Source organism: Salvelinus namaycush, chromosome 36, assembly GCF_016432855.1.
Source record: "Salvelinus namaycush isolate Seneca chromosome 36, SaNama_1.0, whole genome shotgun sequence".
NCBI lineage: Eukaryota > Metazoa > Chordata > Actinopteri > Salmoniformes > Salmonidae > Salvelinus > Salvelinus namaycush.
In genome coordinates, this window is record NC_052342.1 from 17,976,105 (window position 1) to 17,989,298 (window position 13,194).

The 13,194-nt window shown below is 41.2% G+C and overlaps 1 protein-coding gene across 1 annotated transcript; it reads left to right on the forward strand.

Annotated features, from left to right (window-relative positions):
* Positions 1 to 2,816: 2,816 nt before the first annotated feature.
* On the forward strand, positions 2,817 to 12,259 carry LOC120030604 (schwannomin-interacting protein 1-like). Its single transcript, XM_038976029.1, has 7 exons — positions 2,817 to 3,240; positions 5,659 to 5,950; positions 6,550 to 6,689; positions 9,513 to 9,606; positions 9,743 to 9,898; positions 10,976 to 11,093; positions 11,428 to 12,259. Exons 2-7 carry the CDS (start codon positions 5,729 to 5,731, stop codon positions 11,526 to 11,528), a joined length of 831 nt encoding a protein of 276 aa, XP_038831957.1. The 5' UTR covers positions 2,817 to 3,240; positions 5,659 to 5,728; the 3' UTR covers positions 11,529 to 12,259.
* Positions 12,260 to 13,194: the final 935 nt, after the last annotated feature.

A 13,194-nucleotide genomic window follows, 5' to 3' on the forward strand; every position in this document is an offset into this window, starting at 1 on the left:
GACAGACGGTAGGCAATTAAGGTCACAGTTATGAAAACTTAGGACACTAAAGAGGCCTTTCTACTGACTCTGAAAAACACCAAAAGAAATATGCCCAGGGTCCCTGCTCATCTGCGTGAACGTGCCTTAGGCATGCTGCAAGGAGGCATGAGGACTACAGATGTGGCAAGGGCAATAAATAGCTATGTCCGTACTGTGAGACACCTAAGACAGCGCTACAGGGAGACAGGACGGACAGCTGATCATCCTCGCAGTGGAAGACCATGTGTAACAACACCTGCACAGGATCGGTACATCCGAACATCACACCTGCGGGACAGGTACAGGATGGCAACAACAACTGCCCGAGTTACACCAGGAATGCACAATCCCTCCATCAGTGCTCAGACTGTCCGCAATAGGCTGAGAGAGGCTGGACTGAGGGCTTGTAGGTCTGTTGTAAGGCAGGTCCTCATCAGACATCACCGGCAACAACGTCGCCTATGAGCACATACCCACCGTCGCTGGACCAGACAGGACTAGCAAAAAGTGCTCTTCACTGACGAGTCTCGGTTTTGTCTCACCAGGGGTGATGGTCGGATTCGCGTTTATCGTCGAAGGAATGAGCGTTACACCGAGGCCTGTACTCTGGAGCGGGATCGATTTGGAGGTGGAGGGTCCGTCATGGTCTGGGGCGGTGTGTCACAGCATCATCGGACTGAGCATGTTGTCATTGCAGGCAATCTCAACGCTGTGCGTTACAGGCATGACAATGCCACCAGCCATACTGCTTGTTCTGTGCGTGATTTCCTGAAAGACAGGAATGTCAGTGTTCTGCCATGGCCAGCAAAGAGCCCGGATCTCAATCCCATTGAGCACATCTGGGACCTGTTGGATCAGAAGGTGAGGGCTAGGGCCATTCCCCCCAGAAATGTCCGGAAACTTGCAGGTGCCTTGGTTGAAGAGTGGGGTAACATCCCACAGCAAGAACTGACAAATCTGGTGCAGTCCATGAGGAGGAGATGCACTGCAATACTTAATGCAGCTGGTGGCCACACCAGATACTGACTGTTACTTTTGATTTTGACCCCCCCTTTGTTCAGGGACATATTATTCCATTTCTGTTAGTCACATGTCTGTGGAACTTGTTCAGTTTATGTCTCAGTTGTTGAATCTTGTTATGTTCATACAAATATTTATACATGTTAAGTTTGCTGAAAATAAACGCAGTTAACAGTGAGAGGACATTTCTTTTTTTGCTGAGTTCATGTGTATGTGACTAATAAAATTGTATTTGATTTTAGTCTCTCTCTCTGACCTGTGATACAGAGTCATTTTATATTAACTCTCATATTGAATCTTTCATCTATTTACATCGGATAATTTGTGAGGAAAATGTCACAACAAACAGACTGAAAACCAAAATCATATTACCTACAGTCTATACAACCCAGTATACTGTATATCTTTACTGTGGAAGGTCCATTTTTGCTAAAAGCAAATTGTGGCTCTCGAGTGGTGCAGCGGTCTAAGGCACTACATCTCAGTGCTAGAGGCGTCACTAGAGACCCTGGTTCGATTCCAGGCTGTATCACAACCAGTGTTGATTGGGAGTCCCATAGGGTGATGCACAACTGGCCCAGTGTCGTCTGGGGTAGGCTGTCATTGTACATAAAGAGTTTGATCTTAACTGACTTGCCTGGTTAAATATAAATTAAAAGTATTGCTGAGTCTCCCAAAATCATAAGCTTCAGACAACTGTGCTATTTTTTTATTCAATGTTTATTTAACTAGGCAAGTCAGAACAAATTCTTACTTACAAACGCTGGGCCAATTGTACACCACCCTATGCGACTCCCAATCATGACCGGATGATATTCAGCCTGGATTCCGACCAGGGACTGTAGTGACGCATCTTGCACTGAGATGCAGTGCCTACGCCACTCAGGAGCCTGACTGCACTGTACTGTAGGCCACTTGTACAAGTATTCATTTCCCCTCTGACTGCAGTATATCCTAAGTACATGTACAAGACAAAATACATTTTTAACACATTTAACCTCTTCCAGTTTCTAATAAATTACAATCTATCATGTTTCGTAAAGGAGGTTGTAGTGTCTTGGTTCGGCCACAAGACGGCAGTGTAAGCACAGAAATAGAGGATTACGTGAGGAATCACCCTTAAGGCCTAAAACTGGGCGTCACTATGTGTGTTCCTGTCTTGTCACACACATACACGCACACACAAACACCAGTCATCGTAAATCATCTCCACTACGATGACATAATGACATTTAACTAATCCCTTGGTTTTAGTGGGATTTAAACCAAATCATTAATATAGATAATAGATTACATGTAAATAAATCAGCTCCATTTGGAAGAATTCAAATCGTGGCGAGAATCACAATAGTTAGACCTAAACTTCTACATATAAAATAAACTGCATTAGAATCACAAAATTATTCACTTTCAGAATATATTTAATCGATGTATTTTGACCTTACATCGACTAAGATAAACAGAGTAAGGTATTTACACCCTATTGCATAACCTGCCTACTGCCATGCTCATTTCAACATCGAATTATTAGTGTGCATATATTATCAACTTGTAAGGATTTGCTGGCGTGTGACTTCTTGCCCAAATACTAATGGTACAAAGGGAATAGCCTACGAAGTTACTAAACAAAGTTTACGAACAAATTGTCTGAGTTCTCCTTGCTGTCATCTCCCTGTCAATCAGAATTTAAAGTCACCCAATCAAATGTACTTTCTTCAATCATTTGAATGTCAGTAGTCCACTAAAAACGGTGAAATTGGACACCTAGCCTTTTTTCGTTACTTCTTCAGCCTGTCATTTCTCTCCACCCCTCATCTCTCTTGCTCCCTGTGTGTCCTTACCGAAAAGCCGTGAAATTCCTGAATGTTTACGCTTTTGTTTTATTCTTTTGGCGCACAAATTAGTGGATTTTCTTGGCTACTAAAAACCGTTATAGGCTACTAACGTAACTGCGCCACTTGTAACAAACGATCATTTCAATCATAGCTGCGGAACACACGTTGGATAGTCTTGCAGTTCAACGCCCTACTCCGGTTAAAGTGAGCAAGAAATTCAGAATTAAGGAACCGGGGAATGAAAATAAGGTTGGAAGGTTGGCTAGGAAGATTTTTTGCTCAAGGAAGAGATAGAAAGTTATGTGGGCACAATCATCGTCTCCCCCGGTTTGACAGGTCAAGAAGTTTCTACTGGGGGAATTTGGTAAGTGATTCTGATAGCCAGTGATCGATTGTGTAACCCAATAGCTACTAAACAATATACTTATGTCCTACTTCTATCGATACGTGGCATGTGTCACTTCTCGTTTTCTCTAGGCTTCCCCTAGACCTACACACTCACTTACTGTAGTTTTTCTAGTATTTCAGTCTTGAAAACACTTTTCCTTGATATAACTTTATTTAATTTAATTATATGATTATGCAGTCTTGCACTGTACACACTTCAAATCAAGTGTTATTGGTCACATACACATATTTAGCAGATGTTATTGCAGGGTGTAGCGAAATGCTTGTGATCCTAGCTCCAACAGTGCAGTGATACCTAACAATACACACACATGTAAAAGTAAAAGAATGGAATTAAGAAATATTAGGATGATCAATGTCAGAGTCCGTAGTAGACATATAAATGTATACACTGAAAAAAAGAAACGCAACATTGAACGATTTTACAATTCATATAAGGAAATCAGTCAATTGAAATGAATTCATTAGGCCCTAATCTACGGATTTCACATGACTGGGCAGGGGTATAGCCATGGGTGGGCTTGTAGCATCATACCCAAGACCCGAGGCTGTAATCGCTGCCAAAGATGCTTCAACAAAGTACTGAGTAAAGGGTCTGAATACTTATGTAAATGTGATATTTCCGTTTGAATTTTTTTCAATAAATTTGCTAAAATTTATCAAAACCTGTTTTGCTTCATCATTATGGAGTATTGTGTGTAGAGTGAGGGGGGGGACAATTTAATCAATTTTAGAATAAGGCTGTAACATAACAAAATGTGGAAAAAGTCAAGGGGTCTGAATAATTTCCGAATGCACTGTATATATATATACACACACTACCGTTCAAACGTTTGGGGTCACTTAGAAATGTCCTTGTTTTTGAAAGAAAAGCACATTTTTGGTCCATTAAAATAACATCAAATTGATCAGAAATACAGTGTAGACATTGTTAATGTTGTAAATGACTATTGTAGCTGGAAACGGCAGATTTTTAAAGTTATATCTATATAGGTGTACAGAGGCCCATTATCAGCAACCATCACTCCTGTGTTCCAATGGCACGTTGTGTTAGCTAATCCAAGTTTGTCATTTTAAAAGGGTAATTGATCATTAGAAAACCCTTTTGCAATTATGTTAGCACAGCTGGAAACTGTTGTATTGATTAAAGAAGCAATAAAACTGGTCTTCTTTAGACTAGTTGAGTATCTGGAGCATCAGAATTTGTGGGTTTGATTACAGGCTCAAAATGGGCAGAAACAAAGTACTTTCTTCTGAAACTCGTCAGTCTGTTCTTGTTCTGAGAAATGAAGGCTATTCATGCGAGAAATTGCCAAGAAACTGAAGATCTCGTACAACGCTGTGTACTACTTCCTTCACAGAACAGTGCAAACTGGCACTAACCAGAATAGAAGGAGTGGGAGGCCCCAGTGCACAACTGAGCAAGAGGACAAGTACATTAGAGTGTCTAGTTTGAGAAACAGACGCCTCACAAGTCCTCAACTGGCAGCTTCATTAAATAGTACCCGCAAAACACCAGTCTCAACGTCAACAGTGAAGAGGCAACTCCGGGATGCTGGCCTTCTAGGCAGAGTTCCTCTGTCCAGTGTCGGTGTTCTTTAGCCCATCTTAATCGTTTCTTTTTATTGGCCAGTCTGAGATATGGCTTATTCTTTGCAACTCTGCCTAGAAGGCCAGCATCCCGGAGTCGCCTCTTCACTGTTGAAGTTGAGACTGGTGTTTAGTACTTTAAAGTATTTTTACTTAAGTACTTTACACTACTGCTGTTGCCACATAATAGACACAGTTAACATAGTATCATTATTACATTGGAACTCTTGATATTAGTTTTCCAAGGATTCAGTATGTTCCATGTCCATTTTCCATGTCAATGTTCCATGTCCATTTTCCATGGGCTCCCGAGTGGTGCAGCGGTCTAAGGCACTGCATCTCAGTGCTCAAGACGTCACTACATACCCTGGTTCGATTCCAGGCTGTATTGCAACCAGCCGTGATTGGGAGTCCCATAGGGCGGCGCACAATTGGCCCAGCATCGTCCGGGTTAGGGTTTGGCCGCGGTAGGACGTCATTGTAAATAAGAATTTGTTCTTAACTGACTTGCCTAGTTAAAGGTTCAATAAAATATTTTTAAAAACAAACGTATCTTGACTCCTCTGTTGTCACTAACTTCAAGTCATCCTAAAATATGTTCCTTTGAATAATGTTTATAGCTTCTTCAAAGTCAAATTGTCTCCTTGCATATCATAATTTTGAAGTAACAGGCCTAACACCAAGCAGTGTAATATAGTTGTTATAACAGTAGGTTAATATTTATTTATAACCTGTTTATAAAGTATTAATAAACAACTATTTAGTCTTTCTGTTATACCAACAGAACCGCACCCTCCTCCCCAGAGCAGTGTGAAATCTACCCACCCTGGAACTCTCTCCTACTGACACAAGAGATGGAGGGAGTAAAGGAGAGAGAGAGGGAGTGGGGAGAGGAGAAAGAGAGCGACGAGGCTGAAGAGGAGGAGGATGAAGATGCAGAGGGAGCAGCGTTGTTGTGGCAGGAGGGCTCGTACGGAGAGGATGACCTGGGCCTACCCATAATGCACTGGGAGGCGCTGAGCCTGCACATCGCCGAGCTAGAGAAACAGGAAGAGGAAAAGAGAGAGAAGACAAAGGTGTGTGTGTGTGTGTATGTGTGTCAGGGGTTACAGTTGAATGCTGTCTTATTTATGGATGGGGCAGGTGTTTTTGGACAGGGAGAGGAGATGGGGACATAGAGAGCAGAGGGGGATGAGGTGGGAGAAGGTAAGGGTCAGGGTTTGAATACTGTCAGTTACTTATGGATGGGGACAGGTGATGCAGTTTAGGCCTGTGATCTGTTTGTTGGAGGGAAGTGTGCTATGTGTATCAGTGAAGCTGTGTTACAAACAAATGTTTCCATGAATGGAATTTCATTAAGTCAAGTGCTCTGTTCAGTGGCTAGTTTTGCATTGAAAGCAGTGATGTAGTTCAACATAAAATAACATGGGTAAACGCTGGTCACAGTGAATAAAGTACCGCTCCCTTTACTTTTAAAGTATGTTTCTGAAATAGAAAATAGGTGACTCAACACTCACTCAAAATAAAAAAGGTGCTGAAACAGCGTTTACGTGAGTTAACCCTACATCTCTGGTTGAACGATACTACATACACAATAGTTAGTAACTAAAGTTAGGTTTTACATACAAGGGATACTCTCCATATCTTGCGCTTCCTAAATCTGATTCATCTCCAGTCTTCCAGTGTCCTGGAACGAGGGAAGATGCTGTCCATGAGCCGGCCAGGAGAGAGAGATCGAGGGAAGAGTAAAGAGAGCTGGGAGGACGGAGGAGAGGCGGAGGACTGCGATAGCCGCGTGACAGCCCTGACCGCTCGGTACGAAGCATGACGCTGTCTACAAAACATAATGTTATGATAGTGTTGTTAAACAGTATAGCAAAAGTCCAGTACCCAGCCAGATAGTAATGCAGCAACCCTGGCATTGATAAACATGTCTTTGAATAGTTTTTTTACAATGGTTGAATGAATAAACTAAAACGACATCTAGACCGATGAATAAACTAAAACGACATCTTTACCGATGAATAAACTAAAACTATATCTAGACCGATGAATAAACTAAAACGACATCTAGACCGATGAATAAACTAAAACGACATCTTTACCGATGAATAAACTAAAACGACATCTTTACCGATGAATAAACTAAAACGACATCTTTACCGATGAATAAACTAAAACGACATCTTTACCGATGAATAAACTAAAACGACATCTAGACCGATGAATAAACTAAAACGACATCTAGACCGATGAATAAACTAAAACGACATCTTTACCGATGAATAAACTAAAACGACATCTTTACCGATGAATAAACTAAAACGACATCTTTACCGATGAATAAAATAAAACGACATCTTTACCGATGAATAAACTAAAACGACATCTTTACCGATGAATAAACTAAAACGACATCTTTACCGATGAATAAACTAAAACGACATCTAGACCGATGAATAAACTAAAACGACATCTTTACCGATGAATAAACTAAAACGACATCTTTACCGATGAATAAACTAAAACGACATCTTTACCGATGAATAAACTAAAACTACACCTGGACAGATTTAATAAACTAAAACTACATCTAGACCGATGAATAAACTAAAACGACATCTTTACCGATGAATAAACTAAAACTACACCTGGACAGATTTAATAAACTAAAACTACATCTAGACAGATGAATAAACTAAAACGACATCTGGACAGATTTAATAAACTAAAACGACATCTAGACCGATGAATAAACTAAAACGACATCTTTACCGATGAATAAACTAAAACTATATCTAGACCGATGAATAAACTAAAACGACATCTAGACCGATGAATAAACTAAAACGACATCTTTACCGATGAATAAACTAAAACGACATCTTTACCGATGAATAAACTAAAACTACACCTGGACAGATTTAATAAACTAAAACTACATCTAGACCGATGAATAAACTAAAACGACATCTGGACAGATTTAACAAACTAAAACGACATCTAGACCGATGAATAAACTAAAACGACATCTTTACCGATGAATAAACTAAAACGACATCTTTACCGATGAATAAACTAAAACTACACCTGGACAGATTTAATAAACTAAAACGACATCTAGACCGATGAATAAACTAAAACGACATCTGGACAGATTTAATAAACTAAAACGACATCTAGACCGATGAATAAACTAAAACGACATCTGGACAGATTTAATAAACTAAAACTACATCTAGACCGATGAATAAACTAAAACTACATCTGGACAGATTTAATAAACTAAAACTACATCTAGACCGATGAATAAACTAAAACCACATCTGGACAGATTTAATAAACTAAAACGACATCTGGACAGATTTATTAAACTAAAACGACATCTTTACCGATGAATAAACTAAAACGACATCTTTACCGATGAATAAACTAAAACGACATCTTTACCGATGAATAAACTAAAACGACATCTTTACCGATGAATAAACTAAAACGACATCTTTACCGATGAATAAACTAAAACGACATCTTTACCGATGAATAAACTAAAACGACATCTAGACCGATGAATAAACTAAAACGACATCTAGACCGATGAATAAACTAAAACGACATCTAGACCGATGAATAAACTAAAACGACATCTAGACCGATGAATAAACTGAAACGACATCTAGACCGATGAATAAACTAAAACTATGTCACACTGGTATAAAGGATTTTGGATACAGGGGCAGGAATACACAATAAGGGTTTTTAAAACACCCAAAACAAACACGTATACAAAACACTGGGCTGTACCAAACAAAAGAGGAGGGTAAACCTTGTTGAACGACACGGGACAATACCTGTAATACACAATATATATAAAGCACGCAGTATAACCGCTGCACCACCGCATAGGTACTCACACCACCAATGGACATGGGAACAATAACCGACAAGGACAGAGGGAGCAGAGGGCACATATATAACATACTAATCAGGGGAAATGGGAACCAGGTGTGTGTTATCAGACAAGACAGTCCGGGGTTGATGATAATGGAACCAGGTGTGTGTTATCAGACAAGACAGTCCGGGGTTGATGATAATGAATCCCGTTCAGTGAAGCCTAGAAAGCTAGTGACGTAGACCTCCGGAACTGGTAAACAGAATGAGCAGCAGTACCGGGGGGATCCGTGACAAATAAACTAAACTACATCTAGACAGATTTAATAAACTAAAACTACATCTGGACAGATTTAATAAACTAAAACTACATCTGGACAGATGAATAAACTAAAACTACATCTAGACCGATTTAATAAACTAAAACTACATCTGGACAGATTTAATAAACTAAAACTACAGTCTATACCGATGAATAAACTAAAACTACATCTGGACAGATTTAATAAACTAAAACTACATCTGGACAGATGAATAAACTAAAACTACATCTAGGCCGATTACTAAAATTAAACTACATCTAGACCGATTACTAAAATAAAACTACAGTCTAGACTGATTCTTGCCAACAAGGTTTGTGAGTTTGCGTCTCACCTTTGACCTTTACGCTTCTCCCTCCGTTTCATCACACAAGTGGGATTTGTTTATGATTCTAACACCAACAAAAAAATGGTTCGTCCTCCTCAGTCTTTCAAATCAGATGAACCTCCAGCTGTGCTTCATCAATGACAGCGGGAGCGAAGAAGAGGAGGAGGATTCTGGGGTAACTATTTGCACAAAGGTAAGTACACACTCAAAAGGTAAGGTCAGTCATAGGTAGAGTGCTACAACTCATATCAATCAGAAAGAAAATTGTTTTATTTTATTCCAGATCTTGATCTTAAAGCCCTGTCACCATATTGTTTTGGCCACTACAGAATTCCAAAATGGCGGTAAAGAATGGTTCCAACGGTTCCAGCGCGCAAGTGTCCCAGCAGCCCCAGTCCCTGGCTGCAACCAAAAGCAAATCCTCAGGCTTCAAGGCTGCGCTGAGTGCACTCAAAAACAAGCTGAGAACAGAACAAAAACGGAAGGTGAGAGAGAGTATAGGTTTAAGCAATATGGTGCTTGCTTTCCCTTGCCTTCTGATACAACCCTTGACATCTACTGGAGTGGTTAGGAAGGAGGGACTAAGGGCTGATCATCGTACTGTCCTCGAGGCCCACAGTGTTTGGTTCTTCAGTTTTATCCTCAGTTATCTTATATTCTGCCCTTCACTCTGTCCCCTGTGTCTCAGGGTCTAACCAGTTATTCTGCCCTTCACTCTGTCCCCTGTGTCTCAGGGTCTAACCAGTTATTCTGCCCTTCACTCTGTCCCCTGTGTCTCAGGGTCTAACCAGTTATTCTGCCCTTCACCATGTCCCCTGTGTCTCAGGGTCTAACCAGTTATTCTGCCCTTCACCATGTCCCCTGTGTCTCAGGGTCTAACCAGTTATTCTGCCCTTCACCATGTCCCCTGTGTCTCAGGGTCTAACCAGTTATTCTGCCCTTCACCATGTCCCCTGTGTCTCAGGGTCTAACCAGTTATTCTGCCCTTCACCATGTCCCCTGTGTCTCAGGGTCTAACCAGTTATTCTGCCCTTCACCATGTCCCCTGTGTCTCAGGGTCTAACCAGTTATTCTGCCCTTCACCATGTCCCCTGTGTCTCAGGGTCTAACCAGTTATTCTGCCCTTCACCATGTCCCCTGTGTCTCAGGGTCTAACCAGTTATTCTGCCCTTCACCATGTCCCCTGTGTCTCAGGGTCTAACCAGTTATTCTGCCCTTCACCATGTCCCCTGTGTCTCAGGGTCTAACCAGTTATTCTGCCCTTCACCATGTCCCCTGTGTCTCAGGGTCTAACCAGTTATTCTGCCCTTCACCATGTCCCCTGTGTCTCAGGGTCTAACCAGTTATTCTGCCCTTCACCATGTCCCCTGTGTCTCAGGGTCTAACCAGTTATTCTGCCCTTCACCATGTCCCCTGTGTCTCAGGGTCTAACCAGTTATTCTGCCCTTCACCATGTCCCCTGTGTCTCAGGGTCTAACCAGTTATTCTGCCCTTCACCATGTCCCCTGTGTCTCAGGGTCTAACCAGTTATTCTGCCCTTCACCATGTCCCCTGTGTCTCAGAGCGTAGCGTGTGATGATCCACTGTGGAAGAATAGAAAGCGAGACCATAGTGACCTGCAGGCCACCAGTCTCAAAGAACTCAACACTCACAGAAACTCTCTTAATAAGGCAATACAAGGTGAGGGTCACTCAGCTAATACACTTGATATACTTTGATATTAGATATAGGCTACATTATATTTAATAGATGCAGTATATTTCACCTTTTTCATTAAGAAGTTATACCAACCTCATTATTTTACCTTAATTTCACCTTTATCAAATGATCTGTTAAACACTGCCTTTGACCTTACATTTTGTGTGCGTGTGTGTGTGCGTGTGTGTGTGTGTGTGTGTGTGTGTGTGTGTGTGTGTGTGTGTGTGTGTGTGTGTGTGTGTGTGTGTGTGTGTGTGTGTGTGTGTGTGTGTGTGTGTGTGTGTGTGTGTGTGTGTGTGTGTGTGTGTGTCATCAGACCTGAGCACTGAGCTGGTGGTTCACCTCCAGGCTCGAGACCAGCTGAGGATGGAACAGGACGCCATGCTGCTGGAGGTACAGGATATGACATCACTCTGACCCAGTCCCAGGCAAGATGGGGGACAGTTTGTGCCGCGGATTTCGTACTAGAAATTCCTCTCCAGGTTTCTATCTCTATGAGAAGGCCCATCACTATAGAATCCTTCTAATCATTCTAATTCTATGGTGAGTCGTCATCACATAAAATGGAATCCTGGTGTCGGTGATGTCACAATTAATCGATGACGGATTAGACACCGCTTCTTCAAACGAAAGGATGAGTCAAATCACTGTGAAGAGACTGCATCACTCCTAAAGACTGTTGAATTGAATTGCACAGCGTTTTCTTTTTCTTTTTATACCCAGTGAGCAAAACTGGTTGAAATGACATCATTACACCCAGTTTTACATTCATTATGACATCACGTCAACCAGTTTTGTTTGCCCTCTGTGTCATTTTTGTTTGTGGGAAATTAAATGTGTAGTTCTGGACTGTTAATGTTTTAGTGTTTTAGGGGGAAATAACTGGAATATTATAAGGGATTCATAAATTACCATTGCTTCCCATGGATTGATCTTGCTCTAATGTCATTGTCATCCAAGTGTTGAAATGTAATGGTTGTTTGCTAGCTCATTATTCGAACTATGCGTCATATTACACCAAATAAAGTTGATTCTGATTGCATAATAATCATCTAACCACTAGGCTACCGGGGCGGCAGGTAGACTAGTGGTTAGAGTGTAGGGGTGGCAGATAGACTAGTGGTTAGAGTGTAGGGGCGGCAGGTAGACTAGTGGTTAGAGTGTAGGGGCGGCAGGTAGACTAGTGGCTAGAGTGTAGGGGCGGCAGGTAGACTAGTGGTTAGAGTGTAGGGCGGCAGGTAGACTAGTGGTTAGAGTGTAGGGGCGGCAGGTAGACTAGTGGTTAGAGCGTTGGGCCAGTAACTGAAAGGTTGCTAGATCGAATTCCCAAGCTGACAAGGTAAAAATCTGTCATTTTGCCCCTGAACAAGGCAGTTAACCCACTGTTCCTAGGCCATCATTGTAAATAATAATTTGTTCTTAACTGACTTGCCTTGTTAAATAAAATAATAATAATGAGTGTTATGACGTAGAGTTCAAACAAAGTGTTACCGATTAGTTTTTATTCTTGTTGTTTGGACACATTTAATTGTTTGTTTAGATGAATGTTGTCGGTAAACATTTCATTGTCTTCAGTTCTGTCTCCTGCATGTTTTAATGTATGATGATCATCAAAGGAGTCACAGAAAGGGACATTACTAAAACCAAACAGGAGAACAAAGTAGCGTGAGCACAGCTCAACTCAATGACTTGGGGCTATTGATTATATCAGCCTGCATACATGGTGGTTGTAATGACAACAACGTCTACCGATCAGCCGACCGACAAGGTTCCTGTTTGGGACTGTTGGCATAATACAGTTCTGTGAGGGAGTAACACACACACACAGATACACACACACACACACACACTCACATAGATATACACACACACACACACATAGATATACACACAAACACACACACACACTCACATAGATATACACACACACATAGATACACATAGATATATACACACACACACATAGATATACACACAAACACACACACACTCACATAGATATACACACACACATAGATGTACACACAGACATAGATATACACACAAACACACACACACTCACATAGATATATACACACACACA